This window comes from Budorcas taxicolor, chromosome 6 (genome assembly GCF_023091745.1).
Source record: "Budorcas taxicolor isolate Tak-1 chromosome 6, Takin1.1, whole genome shotgun sequence".
Lineage (NCBI taxonomy): Eukaryota > Metazoa > Chordata > Mammalia > Artiodactyla > Bovidae > Budorcas > Budorcas taxicolor.
Window position 1 is genome coordinate 11,435,188 of NC_068915.1, and position 19,260 is coordinate 11,454,447.

At 42.1% G+C, this 19,260-nt stretch overlaps 1 protein-coding gene across 1 annotated transcript in view; it reads right to left on the reverse strand.

Moving 5' to 3' along the window:
• The window catches only part of UGT8 (UDP glycosyltransferase 8), a 66,499-nt gene extending 47,732 nt beyond the window's left edge, over nucleotides 1–18,767 (reverse strand). The window contains exon 1 of the mRNA XM_052642192.1: nucleotides 17,946–18,767. Coding sequence (XP_052498152.1) covers nucleotides 17,946–18,767 — 822 coding nt within the window. The remainder of the gene's footprint in view (nucleotides 1–17,945) is intronic.
• Between the last annotated feature and the right edge of the window lie 493 nt (nucleotides 18,768–19,260).

The following is a 19,260-nucleotide window of genomic DNA, read 5'->3' on the forward strand; positions in this document are numbered from 1 at the left end:
TTTCAGCATACATTTCTACCATTTTAATCTGTAGAGATCCATTAAATAAACTTCATTTGAAGTTTCAGTCATGAAGTAAGTTACTTTTAAAAAAATCAACTGAAATAAGTTGTAAAAGAAATCAAAACTTATTTGGTGAGGCATTTTTAACAGAAAATAAGTTTGTGTTTTGTGCCTCAGATGACTGATTATTAATCACATATATATGTCTACATATAACTAACCCAAGTTTTCATGTGTCTAAGTTTTGGCAGCAAAATGGCCAAATTCCCTCATTTTACTACTCTACATAATATTCAACTAAGTATGAACTTTACCAAAATGAAATCAAGTTGCAAAGGCCTTCAGCATTTTCCTATCATTTCAGTTTTTGCCTTTGAGAAGAATATTTTACAAAATCCATTCACAAATTATCACAAAAAAACTAAAAGATATAATCTTTGAAGCAAGAAAAAAAATTATGTGCATGGTTTGAGGCATTCTAAAATTCTCCTTAAGATTCCAGTTCGGGAAAGTATTCTTCAATAAAAGTGGTAATTCAATTATATTCCCAAGGGAAAAACACATCTTGTGTATTATACAAAATAAAACCAAATGATGATTTGAATTTTATCAGTTTTTTAATTTTAAAAATTTAATCAGTGTTGAAAAACACAAAAATTATTTCTATTAATAACTATTCTTTATGATTTACCAGAAAATCAAAGGTTCGCCATATGTAAATTATAATTTCAATCCTCTTCTGTACCTATGTCTCATCCATTCTCTGCAAGCCTCCACTTTAATGAACTAAGACTTAAAATACACCTATAGAGAGGTCTGCTTGACTTTGATTCTGTCAACAATAATTGCACCAAAAATAAAAAAGTTTTAAGTTAAGAATATAAGTCTGGATTTTAATGTATGTGTGGTGCTCAAAATGTTCTATTTCCCACCAACACTGAAGTGGAAGAAGACTTTAAAGACCAGTTCAGCCCTCATCCACTCACCCACCCACAGCCTGGTGATAAAGGAAGGGGAGCCCACAATGAGAAAGTGATCTCCCCAGGGCCTAGCTGGATGCTGAATATTCAGCTGACCTCTGACCCTGAGGCTAGGGGTGCCAAACATTCCTGCTGTCAATAAGACCAGTATAATTTCTAGTTAGCTCTCTGTAATTCTGATTCCTCCACATTGGGCCATAAGAGGAGCCACCCAGTTCAATCTCCTGTTGTTCAAGGGTCAATTGTATATATTTGTTTGATTCCGAGGAGTGCCCTTTCAACTGTACCGGTGGACTGATGTAGCAGATGTGAGGCTGATTGTTAAAGATGAGCACAAAAAGTACTTTGCTGTTATTATCTACTTGTTATTGTTGTTGTTTAGTCACTAAGTTATGTGCGACTCTTTGCGACCCCATGGACTGTAGCCCTCCAGGCTCCTCTGTCCATGGGATTTCCCAGGCAAGGATACTGGAGTGGGTTACCATTTCCTTCTCCAGAGGATCTTCCCAACCCAGGGACTGAACCCACATCTCCTGCATTGGCAGGTGGATTCTTTACTACTGAGCCACTGGGGAAGCCCCAAAGAGATCACAGGTTCTCGTATATTGATTAAGCAATTATCTACTTAGCAACAACTAAAGCTGTCCAGTGATATATACAACCACGTGCACATGCCTCCAACTAACACATGGGAACACCTGATTTGGTAGCGATGATAACTGATGGACTTCTCTTCCAGAAACACCCACTCCTTGGATCCTAAAACATGCCTTTTTCCTGGTTATGCTTCACATCTCAGGTGCTGACACTTCTCAGAGTTCCTGGAGGTTCCTCTGCCTTTAACCAACCTGTACAAGGTCGAGGCCTGGTGACCACAGAGGACCTAAGTCCTCTTCTTTTTCTACACCTCTCTGTTAGTAACCTCATTTTTTCCCGCTGCTTCGGTACAGTCTTCTTGAAGATCATCCCCACATTTGAAGAGCAAGTCTGGCCTTTCCCGTCAAATCCATGTTCAGAGATCCACAGGTTTCTCAAATTCAGTATGTCCCAAACTGAACAATGTGTTTTCCCTCAAAAATCTGTTCATTGCCTAGTCTTTCCATGCAGCAAATGCCTCCTACTGGGTTATTTAAGCAGGAAACCTGGCTGTTTGAAAGTGTCCCCACTCCCCAGATTGGACCTTAGTTAATTCTACACCCCAGTGCACCTGGAATCATCTCTCTCTCACCACAGCCACATTCATCAACCGACCTCCTTCCTGAGCTACAGCAACATGCACTCAACTGGTCCTCCCAGCCTCTCGCTTTCTATTCTATAATACCATCTTCACAAAGCAACCAGAGGGAGTCTTTCTAAATGCAAACCCTATCAGGTTTTAACTGATTTGGTGAAATCCACTGGCTCAAATGGTAAAGAATCCGCCTGCCAATGCAGGAGACCCAGGTTTGATCCCTAGGTTGAGAAGATCTCCTGGAGGAGAGCATGGCAACCCACACCAGTGTTCTTGCCTGGAGCATCCCATGGATCAAGGAGCCTGGCGGGCTACAGTCCATGGGGTCGCAAAGAGTCAGAAACAACTGAGTGACTAACACTTTGACTATTCCGGGGAATCTATACCCCTTGTAGTGACAGGCTCTTTGCTCACCTCTCCAAACCCAGCTGAACCACCTGCCCAAGCCTCAGGCCTTCAGTGCTTCAGCTTTGCTGATCTTTCAAAGTGCAAGCGTCTCCCTACCGGGGGACACGTGGGTCCCCTGCCGGGAAAGCTTTCCACCCTGTGGCTTCACCTTCTCCTGAGACCCTACCCAGTCACCCGAGAAGACTCCCTGTTCTCTATCATTACGCCCCACTGGTTTCCTTGCTGGTAGTTCAACATCAAAATTGTCCATCTTATCCATCTACATCTTTTCTAGTCATTTCTCCCCTTAGACTATAAGCAGCGCTTGATGAAGGCAAAAGAGGAGAGTGGAAAAAGTTGGCTTAAAACTCAACATTCAAAAAACTAAATTCATGGCATTCAGTACCATCACTTCATGCCAAACAGATAGGGAATAAAATGGGAATAGTGGCAGGTTTTATTTTTCTGGCCTCCAAAACCACTATGGACAGTGATTGCAGGCATGGAATTAAAAGACGCTTGCTCCTTGGAGGAAAAGTATGACAAACCTAGACAGTGTATTAAAAAGCAGAGACATCACTTTGCTGACAAAAGTCCATATAGTCAAAGCGATAGTTTTCCTGTAGTTATGTAGAGATATGAGAACTGGACCGTAAAGAAGGCTGAGCGCCAAAGACTAGATGTCTTTGAACTGTTGTGCTGGAGAAGACTCTTGAGAGTCCCTTGGCTAGCAAGATCAAACCAGTCAATCCTAAAGGAAATCAACCCTGAATATTCATTGGAAGGACTGAGGCTGAAAATGAAGCTTCAACATGTTGGCCACCTGATGTAAGGGGCCATCTCATTGGAAAAGACTCTGATGCTGGGAAAAATGGAGGGCAGGAGGAGAAGGGGGCAACAGAGGATGGCATCACTGATTCAATGGGTATGAGTTTGAGCTAACTCAGGGAGACAGTGAAGGACAGGGAAGCCTGGCGTGTTGCAGTCTGCGGGGTTGCAAACAGCTGGACATGACTTAGCAACTGAACAACAAGCATAAATGAAGAAACTATGATTTGTACTTAACATTGCTAACCTGGTGCCAGGCACATACTTGGCACTCAAAAAACATGCACTGAATATATAACTGAAGAGCTATCTATCCCTTCTATGAGTGGCCATCCCTTTGTGTTTTGCAAAACGTTTGTCCTGCCACACACAAGGAGTTCTCAATGGACTTTCCACTGAAAAAGAAAACCTTAAGTTGGTTTAACTGTTCCTCACACTGGGCTGACAATGCTAGGCAAGGAAATTAACTATTAGCCTCAGGATTTTAATAATATTTATCAAGCCATTCGAGCTGCTTTTTATAAAAGCTCTGGGAATTTACCATTTAAAAACATTTTACCCCAGTTTTGCTAAATAACCTGGGCAAATGCACCAGCTTTTACAACTTGAAATTATATTTAATCAAAATATATGTATAAGGGCCTATGCTTTGCAAAGCACTGCAGAACTAGGTATGAAAGTGGGTGGGATATAAATGATGACTAAACTGGGAACCCTGTTCTCAGAGAGTTTCTTCCACTACTCTTTCTGAAAGGTCTTCAGTTTTTCAGAACCTAGTGATTTTTTTAGAGATCTATGCAGCTGAAATCTTTTCAGATACTATCAAAAGGACTCTTCTCTAGATCTGAGCATAAAGCAAATTGAAGCAACAGACAATTATTAAGTAGTTACTATATTCAAAGAAGTATAAAATCAGGTTAGCCTACTTTGCCAGGTTTATTCTTACTGTATCATACATCTAGACGGGAAAAGAGAGAAGCACACTGAAGGAAAACATTCATGACATTAAGTTTTCCCCTCTTGCGTTTGAACACCATAACTCGTCCAAAAGCCACTCTGACAAAAAGTCATCCATATGAAATAATCTAAGAAAATGACTTTTTAATAGGCACTCTTCTCTTTCAGGTGGACAAACATTTTAAGGAAAAAAGCAGACATGCTTTCTCTGTCTCATGCCTCTCTCTCTCTCTCTCTCTTACAGCACTTTCTAAAACAAATGCTCACCAGTCTAGGTTCAATGCAGTATACAGGATGCTTGGGGCTGGTGCACTGGGATGACCCAGAGAGATGGTATGGGGAGGGAGGTGGGAGGGGGGTTCAGAATTGGGAATTCATGTACACCCATGGCGGATTCATGTTGATGTATGGCAAAACTAATACAGAATTGTAAAGTAAAATAAAGTAAAAAAAAAAAAAAATTTTTTTAAATAAAACAAATGTTCTGTTAAAAGGATAATTAACTGACTGCATTTATACTGACAGAATCAGAAATCTTGACCCTCCTACTAACAGTGATTCCTACAACAGCGATAAATGCTGCTTTACAAAAATATACCTTGACAGAAAGCCGAAAGACAACGGTGGAGGAATGCATATCGCATTCTGGTCCAGGCAGCTTGCAGCTGGCAGCACAGCTGGGTTTAATTGTGCAGAAGGTCTCTTGGGCTGCAACTGCTTCATTGCTGCTGCTGCTAAGTCGCTTCAGTCGTGTCCGACTCTGTGCGACCCCACAGACGGCAACCCACCGTCCCTGGGATTCTCCAGGCAAGAACACTGGAGTGGGTTGCAATTGCCTTCTCCAACTGCTTCATTATCAGGGTTTAAAGAACAGGCCTCCCAGCACCAACACGCAGCGTTCTGGTCTCTACAGTTTCATCACTTTCCCTTTGGCACCCAGTTCCTACCATGAATACAGGCACTGTGAGAGCACTTGCCACACTTTTCCCTGTGCTCGGTGAAATGATGCTTCATCCGCACTGTGTGAGGAGCAGTTTTCTAGATACTATGATTTCAGGGGAATAAGAATATATCCTGGGTTAAGAAGTATCTGAAAAAGTCCACCCCACTACTTCATGCCTGTCTCTCTTTGGCTATCTGTCCTGTTTTCCTGCTACAAAAATACCCATTATAAAGCCACTCCTGGCCCAGGACAACACTGGGTTTATCAGGCAGGGACCAGCTTTGGCTTATGTGCATGCTCAGGGTTTGCTGATTTATAAGAGAGATGCCTTCAAAGTAAAAAGATAAAAGTGGTTGTCACAGTGTAAAAAACACAGGTTTCCCTTGAACAACATTGGTTTGAACTACATGGATCCACTTACACACTGATTTCTGCAATACTAAATACTACCATAGTACATGACCCATGGTCAGTTGAACCCACAAATGAGGAACTTTGAATAAAGAGGAACTGTGTACACAGATACTACTATAAATTACACGTGGATTTTGAGGGCACAAAGGGTCAACATCCCAACCCGTGTGTTGTCAATGGTCAGCTGTATTTTCTGAATAAGCAAGCTAATATAAAGACTGACTCTAAAAACCAAACCCTCATTTTGTTTTATTTATAAGAGATATATTAACATCTTATAAATACAAAAAATGTTTGATGGGTAGTGAGCATTTACAGAATGCTATATAGTAAATACGGAGAAGGCAATGGAGTACCCCACTCCAGTACTCTTGCCTGGAAAATCTCATGGATGGAGGAGCCTGGTAGGCTGCAGTCCATGGGGTCGCAGAGTCAGGCACGACTGAGCGACTTCACTTTCACTTTTCACTTTCATGCATTGGAGAAGGAAATGGCAACCCACTCCAGAATTCTTGCCTGGAGAATCCCAGGGACAGAGGAGCCTAGTGGGCTGCCGTCTATGGGATTGCACAGAGTCGGACACAACTGAAGCGACTTAGCAGCAGCAGCAGCAGCAGCATACAGTAAATAACACCCTGCTTGTTACTAGATTTTGGACAAAGGATTGCACATAAAAGCTAAAAGTATCTTAGCACATGACTTCTTATAATTATAGAAAAATGCATTTATGTAATATGACTTTAAAATCACAGCCTGCTTTGATCCAATGCTGTACATTAACCTGAGATAAAATATTTTTAGAGTGTTATTAAAAAAAGACAGTGCTGGAGATGAAGGAAAATAGGGAGAAGAGTTAAAGGATATATGAACATGGCTGCACATGGATGTTCTATTTAGACCTGCTTCCTAGAGCAAGGGCTGATACATCAACAGCATCATCATAATTTCACAAAACAAAATGATAAGGTAATGAGTTCTCCAGATATACAATGGAACCCATGGCTCTCCTAGTCCTTGAAATCTAGATACGTATATACATTTATGGTGGTACAATTTATACTGAAAGTAATTTTCTAGAAGAGAAAAAACCCTATAATGATGAGGAAAAAATTATTCTCAGACAAAATATATTAATGCTGTAATTAAAATGTATAATTCGTGCAGACCGTCTGAATCTAGGTCAGTGGTTCCCATAGTGTGGTTAGTCCTTAGACCAGCAACAGCAGCCTCACCATGACATAGGAACTTGTTACAAATGAGTAAGGCCCATCTCAGGCCTCCTAACTGGCCCTACAATACACTGTTTTAGCAAGAATGTAATGGGATTCTGATATAAACAATACTGTGGAGAGTAAAAGAATCAGACAGAAGCGACAACTTGCGCAGATGACAGATCTAGGCAGAAGTAAGGATAAACACTGAAGCCGACTGCAGAGTCTGCACTTCAGATCTTAGAAGAAAATTTCAAACTTTCTTTTTTTTTTGAAGGTCATGTCTGACTTTTTGTGACCCCATGGACCACAGCCTGCCAGGTTCCTCCATGGAATTTACCGGGCAAGAATACAGGAGTGGGGAGCCACTCCCTTCTCCAGGGGATCTTCCCAAACCAGGGATCGTACCTGGGTCTCCTGAATTGCAGGCAGATTCTTATCATCTGAGCCACCAGTACAGGGTTATCTAATCTAATAACCTAGTGCAGCAGGGTCACAGTGTGGAGGAGAATCTGGGTAGAATCTCTGGCTAGGAGGCAGGTATTTATTTGTTTGGAGCATCTCCTTAGGTCCGACAGGAATGAGAAGCACAGAGGAGGAGAAGGAACAAGGATGGAGCCCGCAGAACAGGGCTGGAATTGCTGCTCCTCCATTTAAAGGGCTGAAAATCCACAGATAACATCACTGAGCTTAAAGAAGGCAGCATCTGGAAGCACCTGGAGGGCACTCCCTGAGCAGGACATACCTGTCAGCTTCTGCTCATTTCTTAAGGCTCAGATGTCTAAAGCCCATATAGTTCACTTGCTCTTTTGCTTCTACTTCAGTGAGAAAGCGGATGAAGAAAGGGAGATAAACATCCCCAAGATGGAAGGAGAAGGACCAAGGGCCAGCCCCTGGAATGAGCAGGGGTGATGCCACAGGCACTTCCTCCAACTCTGAAACCCTTCTTCTGTTTGCCAGGTGGAAGACAGCAGGTGAAAGTGATTTAGTAACCAGAGCTCATCTTCAGTAATGAGAATTATTGGAACAATAGTAAGAACAAGAACTATCCCCACCAGGCATTGCCACGGCTCTCATTCCCCGAAACCCTCTGAAGTAAGCACTGCCATCCTCACTTTAAGGAGGCTGACGCCCTCCCTCTCCAAGTCTTACTAAGGCCAAGATTAAAGCCCAGGGCCATTTGGCTGAAAAAGCCCATGTTTTTCCATCTGGCTACTGTGCCACAGCCCCTGGACATTGTGGTATAAAAAGTTCCGTAAACAAAACTATGAAATGGGTAGCTCCAGAGCCACCACTTCCTCAGAAGCTCAGGCTCACTTGGTCTTTTCTGTCAAAATCTGCACTCAGGAATAGATCTGACAAACTCATGGACAGTAGCGATATCCATTCCAAACCACCTGGCTTGGAATGAGAGTATTTGTGAAAAATATTATTCTAAAAACTGGAGCAACTATTTAATTGAGAATTACTATTTGTAAATATGATCAGTTAAAAAATATTTTCCTTGACATTGCCACTGTCTAACATCTAAATGAACAACTCTGCTGGGCATCTTAAAGCTTAAATACTCAATAGAAGAGGAAGAAAGGTGTTTAAAAATTATGTCAGACTGCACTTTCAATTATCTTTGGGTCTCTGAAAGTATCAGAAAACTCTTGCAAGCCTATAATGCTTACAGAAGCAACTGATAAGCTATTCAAAACTACAGTGCTGCTTAGAAAACCTCCGTATCAGTGAACTAAACAGTAACTTGTCGACAGTTGCAACACTGCCCAATTTACTTCCAGATAGATTCACTTAGTCAGGTAATCTGGTTTCTCACTACAAAATAAAGACAAAATATATGATCCATGTACAAAACTTCTGCAAGAAATATCTGCAACACTTCACATTAATGAATTACCGTGGTGGTGCTGAGTGCGCTTTCACTCAGTCCTGTCCGACTCTTTTGCAAACTTATGGACTATACAACCCACCAGGCTCCTCTGTTCATGGGATTTGTCCAGGCAAGGATACTGGAGTGGGTTGCCATTTTCTCCTCCAGGGGATCTTCCCAACCCAGGGACTGAACCTGTGTCTTCTGCATCTCCAGTATTTGGCAGGTAAATTCTTCACCAATGAGCCACCTAGGAAGCCTATAAACTCCCACAGGGAATCTATTATTTATGCCCAACTATCATGTTGTGGTGAATCTTTCAGCTAAGAATTAGTAGTTGAAATTAAGTCATTCATCTCTTCCAAATGTTATAGTTCTCAATCTTCTGATCCCTGCATAGCTACCAATAGAGCACATGAATAAAGACACCCTAAAAATTATTTGTAGGTGATGGTATCCAAAATTAAGAACCAACTATAAAATATATAGATTACATTATACTTACTTAAAGGAGGACAATTTAATCAACATAATAGATATAATGCTATCTCTAGCTTTATATTTCAAGAAATAATTTATAAGCAACATACTATTTAAATAGCCTTCAGTTCAGTCGCTCAGACGTGTCTGACTCTTTGTGACCCATGGACTTCAGCACGCCAGGCTTCCTTGTCCATCACCATCAGTTCAGTTCAGTCGCTCAGTCGTGTCTGACTCTTTGCGACCCCATGAATCACAGCACACCAGGCCTCCCTGTCCATCACCATATCCCGGAGTTCACTCAGACTCACGTCCATCGAGTCAGTGATGCCATCCAGCCATCTCACCCTCTGTCGTCCCCTTCTTCTCCTGCCCCCAATCCCTCCCAGCATCAAAGTCTTTTCCAATGAGTCAACTCTTCTCATGAGGTGGCCAAAGTACTGCAGCTTCAGCTTTAGCATTATTCCTACCAAAGAAATCCCAGGGCTGATCTCCTTCAGAATGGACTGGTTGGATCTCCCTGCAGTCCAAGGGACTCTCAAGAGTCTTCTCCAACACCACAGTTCAAAAGCATCAATTCTTTGGCGCTCAGCCTTCTTCACAGTCCAACTCTCACATCCATGCAAGACCACTGGAAAAATCATAGCCTTGACTAGATAGACCTTAGTCAGCAAAGTAATGTCTCTGCTTTTCAATATGCTATCTAGGTTGGTCATAACTTTTCTTCCAAGGAGTAAGCGTCTTTTAATTTCATGGCTGCAATCACCATCTGCAGTGATTCTGGAGCCCCCCAAAATAAAGTCTGACACCGTTTCCACTGTTTGCCCATCTATTTCCCGTGAAGTGATGGGACCTGATGCCATGATCTTAATTTTCTGAATGTTGAGCTTTAAGCCAACATTTTCACTCTCTTCTTTTACTTTCATCAAGAGGCTTTTTAGCTCCTCTTCACTTTCTGCCATAAGGGTGGTGTCATCTGCATATCTGAGGTTCTTGATATTTCTCCTGGCAATCTTGATTCCAGTTTGTGTTTCTTCCAGTCCAGCGTTTCTCATGATGTACTCTGCATAGAAGTTAAATAAGCAGGGGGACAATATACAGCCTTGACATACTCCTTTTCCTATTTGGAACCAGTCTGTTGTTCCATGTCCAGGTCTAACTGTTGCTTCCTGACCTGCATACAGATTTCTCAAGAGGCAGGTCAGGTGGTCTGGTATTCCCATCTCTTTCAGAATTTTCCACAGTTGACTGTGATCCACACAGTCCAAGGCTTTGGCATAATCAATAAAGCAGAAATAGATGTTTTTCTGGAACTCTCTTGCTTTTTCCATGATCCAGTGGATGTTGGCAATTTGATCTCTGGCTCCTCTGCCTTTTCTAAAAGAGCTTGAACATCAGGGAGTTCACGGTTCATGTATTGCTGAAGCCTGGCTTGGAGAATTTTGAGCATTACTTTACTAGTGTGTGAGATGAGTGCAATTGTGCAGTAGTTTGAGCATTCTTTGGCATTGCCTTTCTTCGGGATTGGAATGAAAACTGGAGTGAAACCAGTGCTGTGGCCACTGCTGAGTTTTCCAAATTTGCTGGCATATTGAGTGCAGTACTTTCACAGCATCATCTTTTAGGATTTGAAATAGCTCCACTGGAATTCCATCACCTCCACTAGCTTTGTTCGTAGTGATGCTTTCTAAGGCCCACTTGACTGCACATTCCAGGATGTCTGGCTCTAGATGAGTGATCACACCATCGTGATTATCCAGGTCGTGAAGATCCTTTTTGTACAGTTCTTCCGTGTATTCTTGCCATCTCTTCTTAACATCTTCTGCTTCTATTAGGTCCAGACCATCTCTGTCCTTTATCGAGCCCATCTTTCCATGAAATGTTCCCTTGGTATTTCTAATTTTCTGGAAGAGATCTCTAGTCTTTTCCATTCTGTTGTTTTCCTCTATTTCTTTGCATTGATCGCTGAAGAAGGCTTTCTTATCTCTTCTTGCTATTCTCTGGAACTCTGCATTCAGATGCTTATATCTTTCCTTTTCTCTTGGTTTTTCACTTCTCTTCTTTTCACAGCTATTTGTAAGGCCTCCCCAGACAGACATTTTGCTTTTTTGCATTTCTTTTCCATGGGGATGGTCTTGATCCCTGTCTCCTGTACAATGCCATGAACCTCAGTCCATAGTTCATCAGGCACTCTATCTATCAGATCTAGGCCCTTAAATCTATTTCTCACTTCCACTGTATAATCGTAAGGGATTTGATTGAGGTCATACCTGAATGGTCTAGCAGTTTTCCCTGCTTTCTTCAATTTAAGTCTGAATTTGGTAATAAGGAGTTCATGATCTGAGCCACAGTCAGCTCCCGGTCTTGTTTTTGTTGACTGTATAGAGCTTCTCCATCTTTTGCTGCAGAGAGTATAATCAATCTGATTTTGGTGTCGACCATCTGGTGATGTCCATGTGTAGAGTCTTCTCTTGTGTTGTTGGAAGAGAGTGTTTGCTATGACCAGTGCATTTTCTTGGCAAAACTCTATTAGTCTTTGCCCTGCTTCATTCTGTATTCCAAGGCCAAATTTGCCTGTTACTCCAGGTGTTTCTTGATTTCCTACTTTTGCATTCCAGTCCCCTATAATGAAAAGGACATCTTTTTTGGATGTTAGTTCTAAAAGGTCCATCACCATAATTTCCCATATTTGCTGCAACCCTGGATCAGTCTGTTAGCCCCAGTGACTGTGGTCCCATAACTCTGCCTAGACATTCATTCACTCTTGGGGAAGGCAGCTTTCCATTTCCATATGTAATAATAAGGAAAGGCTTCTAGGTGACTCAATGAGAACTACATGTAAAAAGCCACTGTTTCGTTCCTCAGTTTTATTCTTCTTCTCATAACCTGATCTGCTCACAAGTGGGTTAATCTAATGAATCTGTTGCACAATATCTCTTTCCCCACTCCGCCTCCCCCAGACCTTTCTCTGTGAGGGAGTTCTGGCAAAGGACAGAACGAACAACAGGGAGGATCTCATGACCCTGTCCTTGGCCTCTGGCTCTTTCTTATCTCTGTTCATCTTTTTATCTTATCTGTATCCCTCCCCAGGACTGTTTCCCTAATTTAAAAGAATGTCTCTACAAATGGTGCAATGAAAATGCCTTTCACACCCCTAGCCTGGCAATAAAGCCCCTCTGCAGTCCAACCAAATGAGGGTCATACCCTCCCAAGCCATCTTAATACAGCAATAGTGCCTGAGCACCACTGGTCCTGTTCACATGCATATCTGGAACACTCTAGGGACCATTTAGCTCACTAACTGGGTAATGAGCAGTGAGATGATCACCTTTTCTCAATATTGTATCGTTAAGTAGCTATCCGAATTCACTACAAGAACTTGGAATGTTAGGTTAGTTAATGGCTACAATGGCATCTGAACAAAATTTGGAATAAACAAATAATGGTTATACTATTAACAATAGTGTTATACTCACTGAATCACCTATTTTATGGCAACAATTTCTATTTGATGCATTTTGTTTAATTTTTAACAGTTTTTGAATGACTATCATTTTCCAGGCACTCAGGGTACAAAGGTTATCCACCTTGTTGTCCACCCTTTGAGGCATCTACACCCTAGTAGGGGAGAAAACCATGTGAAAAACCAATAATTAAGATACAATATGTTAGGTGCAATGATAGTTCAGGGCTATAGAAGGTAAAAAGTGGCAGAGATCAGCAGCTTAGCAGGGCTAGACCAGTTTCTGCCAATGGGAAATCATCTAAAATTTATCACCTCAAACATGTGAATTTTAATAATCAGAAGACTCCCTTAGTAAATGTACTATTCTTTGGGAGTATTACTGTTATTACCTCCTAGTCAAACTACTAAAAGCTATTTTAGTACACCCCCTATTAGATGTTATTATTTATTTCATCCACATTTAATACTTGAAGGATCTAGTCAAATGGGGGACTTTTTACAGACTTCCTTTCTGGCGGAAGTAAACCTTCAAAAAAAAATGTTTCTGTGTTCTCTACCACACTGTAATGATAGAGATAAGCCACAGTATGGACACAGACCAATCTAAACCTCTTCCTCTAAAGGTCATTACTCCTATTGTAGGCAGTGGGTAGTAAATAGTATGAGTCAGGCACATGCATTTAGAAATCATTTGATTATCAGTGTAGACAATTTCTTCTCTCTACACCAAGACAACATTTTGTAATCAAAAGGCTTTGGATTCTGGCTGATTCTATCATTAAATCTCTGAAACACAAGTGTCAGTCTCTCAGTCAGGCACAACTCTTTTTGCAATCCATGGACTGTAGCCTGCCAGGCTTCTCTGTCCCTTGGTTTTCCTAGGCAAGACTACTGCAGTGGGTTGCCATTTCTTTCTCCAAGGAGGGGTACAAACGGCGTGGCTTGACTGTCTAGTCTTTGAGCTATCAAATGAAGATGGGTGAAACTGTCTCTGCATAGTTTTCAACACGTTGTGCTTAGTTGCTCAGTCGTGTCCAACTCTTTGCGAGCCCGGGGACTGCAGCCCACCAGGCTCCTCTGTCCATGGGCTTCTCCAGGCAAGAGTACTGGAGGGGCTTGCCATTCCCTTCTCCAGAGGAACTTCCCGACCCACAGGTTGAACCCAGGTCTCCTGCATTACAAGCAGATTCTTACCGGTATGAGCTACAGGGAAGTTCCTTGAATATGCTGCTGCTGCTGCTGCTAAGTCACTTCAGTCGTGCCTGACTCTGTGCGACCCCATAGACGGCAGCCCACCAGGCTCCCCCGTCCCTGGGATTCTCCAGGCAAGAACACCGGAGTGGGTTGCCATTTCCTTCTCCAATGCATGAAAGTGAAAAGTGAAAGTGAAGTTGCTCAGTCATGTCTGACTCTTTGCGACCCCATGGACTGCAGCCTACCAGGCTCCTCCGCCCATGGGATTTTCCATGGAGTGGGGTGCCATCATCTTCTCCAAATATGCTATAAATGTGTAAATGAGTAAAATATGTAAATGAGTAAAATGAGTAACAAGAGATGCAGGCATCTTGACAAAATATCTAATTCATAGGAAAACAATCCATGTTTCACCTGGCTGTGCCACAGACTGTGTGGCCTGGATGAGACACTCAGATCCTTTTAATCTCGTATGTGACCAGTGAATGGGTCACTTCCTGTATTTTGAGGTGGAAAAGTGGAGCTGAACTTGACGCTCTCTAGAGTTTCTTTAGGCTCAAACATTGTGAAAGCTTCTGAAAACATGTCTTTTAGACATTTTCTCTACCTTTGTATCCCAGGCTGTGAAAAGAAGTCTCAGTCAAATCATTTCTAGACATCTGGAAAACTTCATCCACTGCCAGTGTGAGACACCAAGGCAGTTAACAATTAAGCTGTTATTAGTGAGCCATGTGTTCTAAGAGGCCACTTGCTGGGCTCTATTATCTTACTGTCACAACTGTGACCTGCAAATAATACAGGCATTTGAGAAACTCATTAACTTTTAGAACGCTGAGGTACAGTTTATTGTATCAGACAAATCTACTAGAGAAATCTCAATAGAAATGCACGTGTTCCAAAGCATGTAAAACCTCGCTAGGGTAGGGGACATATGAACGAATAAGACCCACCATTCTTCAAAATTCTCCCTATTGAAGAACTCTGTAAATGGAACACTGAAGTGAAAATGGCCCTTCACACTTCATAACCTCACAGATTTTCAATACTAATATACTTATCCCTGATGGTTCAGTGGGTAAAGAACCTGTCTGAATGAAGGAGACACAGGAGATGCGGGTTCGACCCCTGGGTTGGAAAGATCTCCTGGAGGAGGAAACGGCAACCCATTCCAATGTTCTTGCCTGGAGAATCCCAGCAATAGAGGAGTCTGGGGGGTCACAGTCCAACAGGATGCAAAAAGTCAGACATGACTGAGCACACACACAATATACTTATCTAGGTTCACACACCTAACACATACTCCTGCCAGATGTGTGTATTTCTGAGTGTGACACCTGTCAGAACCAAAGCAATACTTGTAAATAAGGAGCTGCTGCTGCTGCTGCTGCTAAGTTGCTTCAGTCGTGTCTGACTCTGTGCGACCCCACAGACGGCAGCCCACCAGGCTCCCCCGTCCCTGGGATTCTCCAGGCAAGAACACCGGCGTGGGTTGCCATTTCCTTCTCCAATGCATGAAAGTGAAAAGAAATAAGGAGCACATATTCAAAGGAATAATTACAAAATGCCCAGAGAGGGAAAAAAGAACAGGGAAGCCCACAAATTGGGTCAAACTGGTGCCAAACTAGAAATCATGGCAAGTCAGAAAACATCTTGGGTAGTAACATTATAGGAAATTCCAAAAACCATGCAAAAGATGCTTTTAAAGCAAAACAAAGTATCCAGTAACCCAGTTTATCCACATGGCATATGTTCCAAGACCCCCGGTGGATGCTCGAAATCTTAATACTGAACCCTGTATATACCAGGCTCTTTCCTACACATACACACCTATGATGAAGCTTAATTTACAAATCAGGCACAGTAGGGTATCAACAATAATGACTAGAAATAAAACAGATCAAAATACACTGCAGTAGACATTATGTGAATGTGGTTTCTCTCAATATCTTATTGGGCTCTACTCTCCCTTCGTGTGATGACACGAGATGAGACATGGTCAGATGGAGTAAGGTCAATGACCTGGGCGTTATGATACAGAGTTAGGCTACAGCGGGAGGATCATCTGCTCCAGGCGACGCTGGATCGCAGAGCCGTGATGATGTCGTTGGCTGGAGGTCAGAAGCAGACGACGTGGACGGATGGGGATTCAGAGCAGCATGGAGCAGGGCCGAGATGGACCATATAAGATATCATACTTCACTACTCAAAACAATGTACAATTTAAAACTTACACATTGTTGATTTATGGAATTTTCCCATTAATATTTTCATATTATGGTTGATCGAGGATAACTGAGCTACAGATAAGGAGGGCCTACTGTAATGAAGCCATAAGGACACATGCTATTTTACTAAGCATACAACAGTGTTCTGTACTTACCGTTCAAGCTGCTACAATACAGGAAAAATGAACGTCACTAATTCCTTCTTCCGCATAAAGAGGGGAGAGAGTATTCAAACAAAATTTCAAAGGAACAGGCAAAATGGCAGTGCTCTGGTTGGGAAAAGATGAAGACTTGAAGGGAGCAGGGCTGACATGCCCGACGTTAGGAATGGCTCAGTTCAGGTAGAGATAAACTTGATTCCGGGACTTTTAGAAGCTATTTCTGAAGTTTGATTTTAGATACTTTTAGGAAGGTGGTAATACCTCACACAGTGACTCTGAAAGAGACTAATGAAATTTTCCAAGTGGGCTTGATAATGGCTGAGACAGCCTGAGATTAACCTTTATCCTTTACAGCTGGCGTCAGGAAGAACAACTGCTCTCTCTCACCATCTTCAACAGTGGCAATCTAGGGTTTACAGGTCAAAGATCTGGCAAGTTCTGTCTCTTCATGTCACATGAAATATGTCAAAGTGTTATTTATTAAATGTGCTTCTAATGCAGGTGTGAGAGAAATCTACAGGCTATATATCCCAATCACCTTATTTCCCCAAGAGAAAATTCTGCCAGAGATTGTGCTTATGTGACACCTATCGGAGAAAATCTAGCCTGACTCTTCATCAAGACTCTGGCAGATTTCTTTAAATGTCATGACCAGAGTTGGAAGTGAACACGTTGACTGTTGTTGTGAGTGGCTGCTTTAAGAATTTTAAGAGTAAACGGCTGCAGTAGAGAAAAACATAGAACAGGCCCTACACGTCTGATAAATGCCATCAGAGGTTGAGTTTCAATCCAGAGTCAACCTGAGGCTGGAAATTCCACCACCACAACAGATATGCAACATGGCTCCTACAGGTTTTGAGATACCTAATTGAAAAAGAAAAGCCAAACTAGGATGAATAATAGAACACAAGTGTATTTGCTGACAGCTCAGCCAGAAAGAAGAAATCAGGTTTGACTCAGAGAGGAAACGGGTTTTGTTAAAATGTAATTAATTCCATCTTTTTCATGAAATCACAGTGAGACATGATTTCTTTAAATAGTTTTACTAACTTAAAATCAGCATCCTAGTCTGATGGAAGTTAGTACCTCATTTTCATTGCTGGACATAAACTTTTTAGCGGTCATGACTGCTAAAAGAAGAACCACTGCTAACATTGTTCTGCTTATTTGAGTTCACAGGACCTAACCCAGCCATAGAGACTTGTGTTTGTGCTTTCTGGGGGAGATCAGAAGGAACTCTGTGTTTACTTAAAAGTGAAATCACTTGCACTCACTAAAATGAACTATCTAACTCCATTCCTCTCAGAGTTATAACTTAATCAAAAATCTGCTTCTCAGACAGTCTACTGACCATATGGCACAGTGGCCTCTTGGTGTTACGGAAATGCTCATTCAAAGCAGGAATGCATTCCAGAGGAGTGGGGCACCCACAAATAAAAGGGCCTTGGCAGGTTCTATGTCTTAACCACTTTTTAGAATAATAGCATCTATTATCCAACAATACCCAATCCCCTCTCTTCTAAAAATCCAAACTGGCAAACTGACATTTACATTAAGAAAAGATTACCAAGGAGTTCACCAAACCTTACTTCTGGCAGTGGGCTGGCCGGTTTGGTTAGGATTCCTCCTACATAAACAACATTAGGCAGGGTGGGTCTCGGGAACTCCAGGGCTACGTCTGTACACAGCATCCACAAGCTGGACCCGTGGACCAAGTCATACATGGACTTCTCCGGCAGCAGGTTGTACTTCTGCATGATCCTTTCATATTTGGGAAGAACCAGAAAGCTGATCCCTATTCTGGAAATGAGGTAAACGCCGGTGTTCTTCATCCTCTGCAGGAGGTTCATGTGGTCTGTGAGGAGTGAGTTAAACTCTGGGACGTAAGCCAAGGGTGCAGGAGCGCCCACTTCAGCGGGATACCAAAGGCCGGTTGAAAATACAGCATATTTAACCCCCAAGAGATGAGCTATCACAAATCCACACATGTCATTAGGGTCCACCAGCAGCAGGTCAAACTTCTCCCTTTTCAGACCCTGAATCAGGGCGTGGTTGCCAACCATCATGTCACAGTTCTTGGTATAGTGATCCAGTATGTCTAACAGTTCGATTGCTGTCAATCTCCCAGAGAAAATATTCCGCATTTTGGACTGCAGGAAAGCATCCGAGGTGGTACTGTTGAAGATCCCTGGGTAGCGCTGGAGGCTATAGTGATTAGATGGCGCGATGTCTCTGCCTTCAGAGAGGAGGAACACTGTATGGTGGCCTCTCTCGTGCAAGGCCGAGGCTAGCGTCTTGAAAATGTACATATGGCTTTCGAACATAATTGGCGGCACGATGATGATTTTGGCAGCCTTGGCTATCCCAACAGCACTCCACAGGAGCATGAAATACGGAGTGTAAGACTTCATAGCTGAAATGACAACCAGAAAACTGCTTAAAACAGACGGCAATCCGCACTATTCAAACCATCACAAAGACGCTTTCGCACAGGATCTGATGATCCAGTACTTTGCCTAAGGATGGCTTTAAAAAATTATCCCAGTATATGTTCTGTCTCTTCACTTCTGAAAGGTGTCTCTTAAAACAGAGAACTGACAGTAAGACTGCCATAAAGTGACATAGATTTAAAATGTATCAGCTTTGGAACAACAGTAGAGAACTCATTTTTTTTTTTTTTTCAATTTGAAATGAAACCTGTAAAATTGAATTTGAAAGAAAAACTCTCTTCATTGAATAAGAGCTATAAGCCATCTATGAAACCTTTGTTTATCTTTTAATTGAACATCAATGTTAACCCCAGGAAGAAGAGCCAAGACTTCTTATTTTGGGGTATATCAGCATGTATGTCTCTTTTAAAATCATTTTACCACAGCAGTAACACTCCCCAATTATGACTAAAGC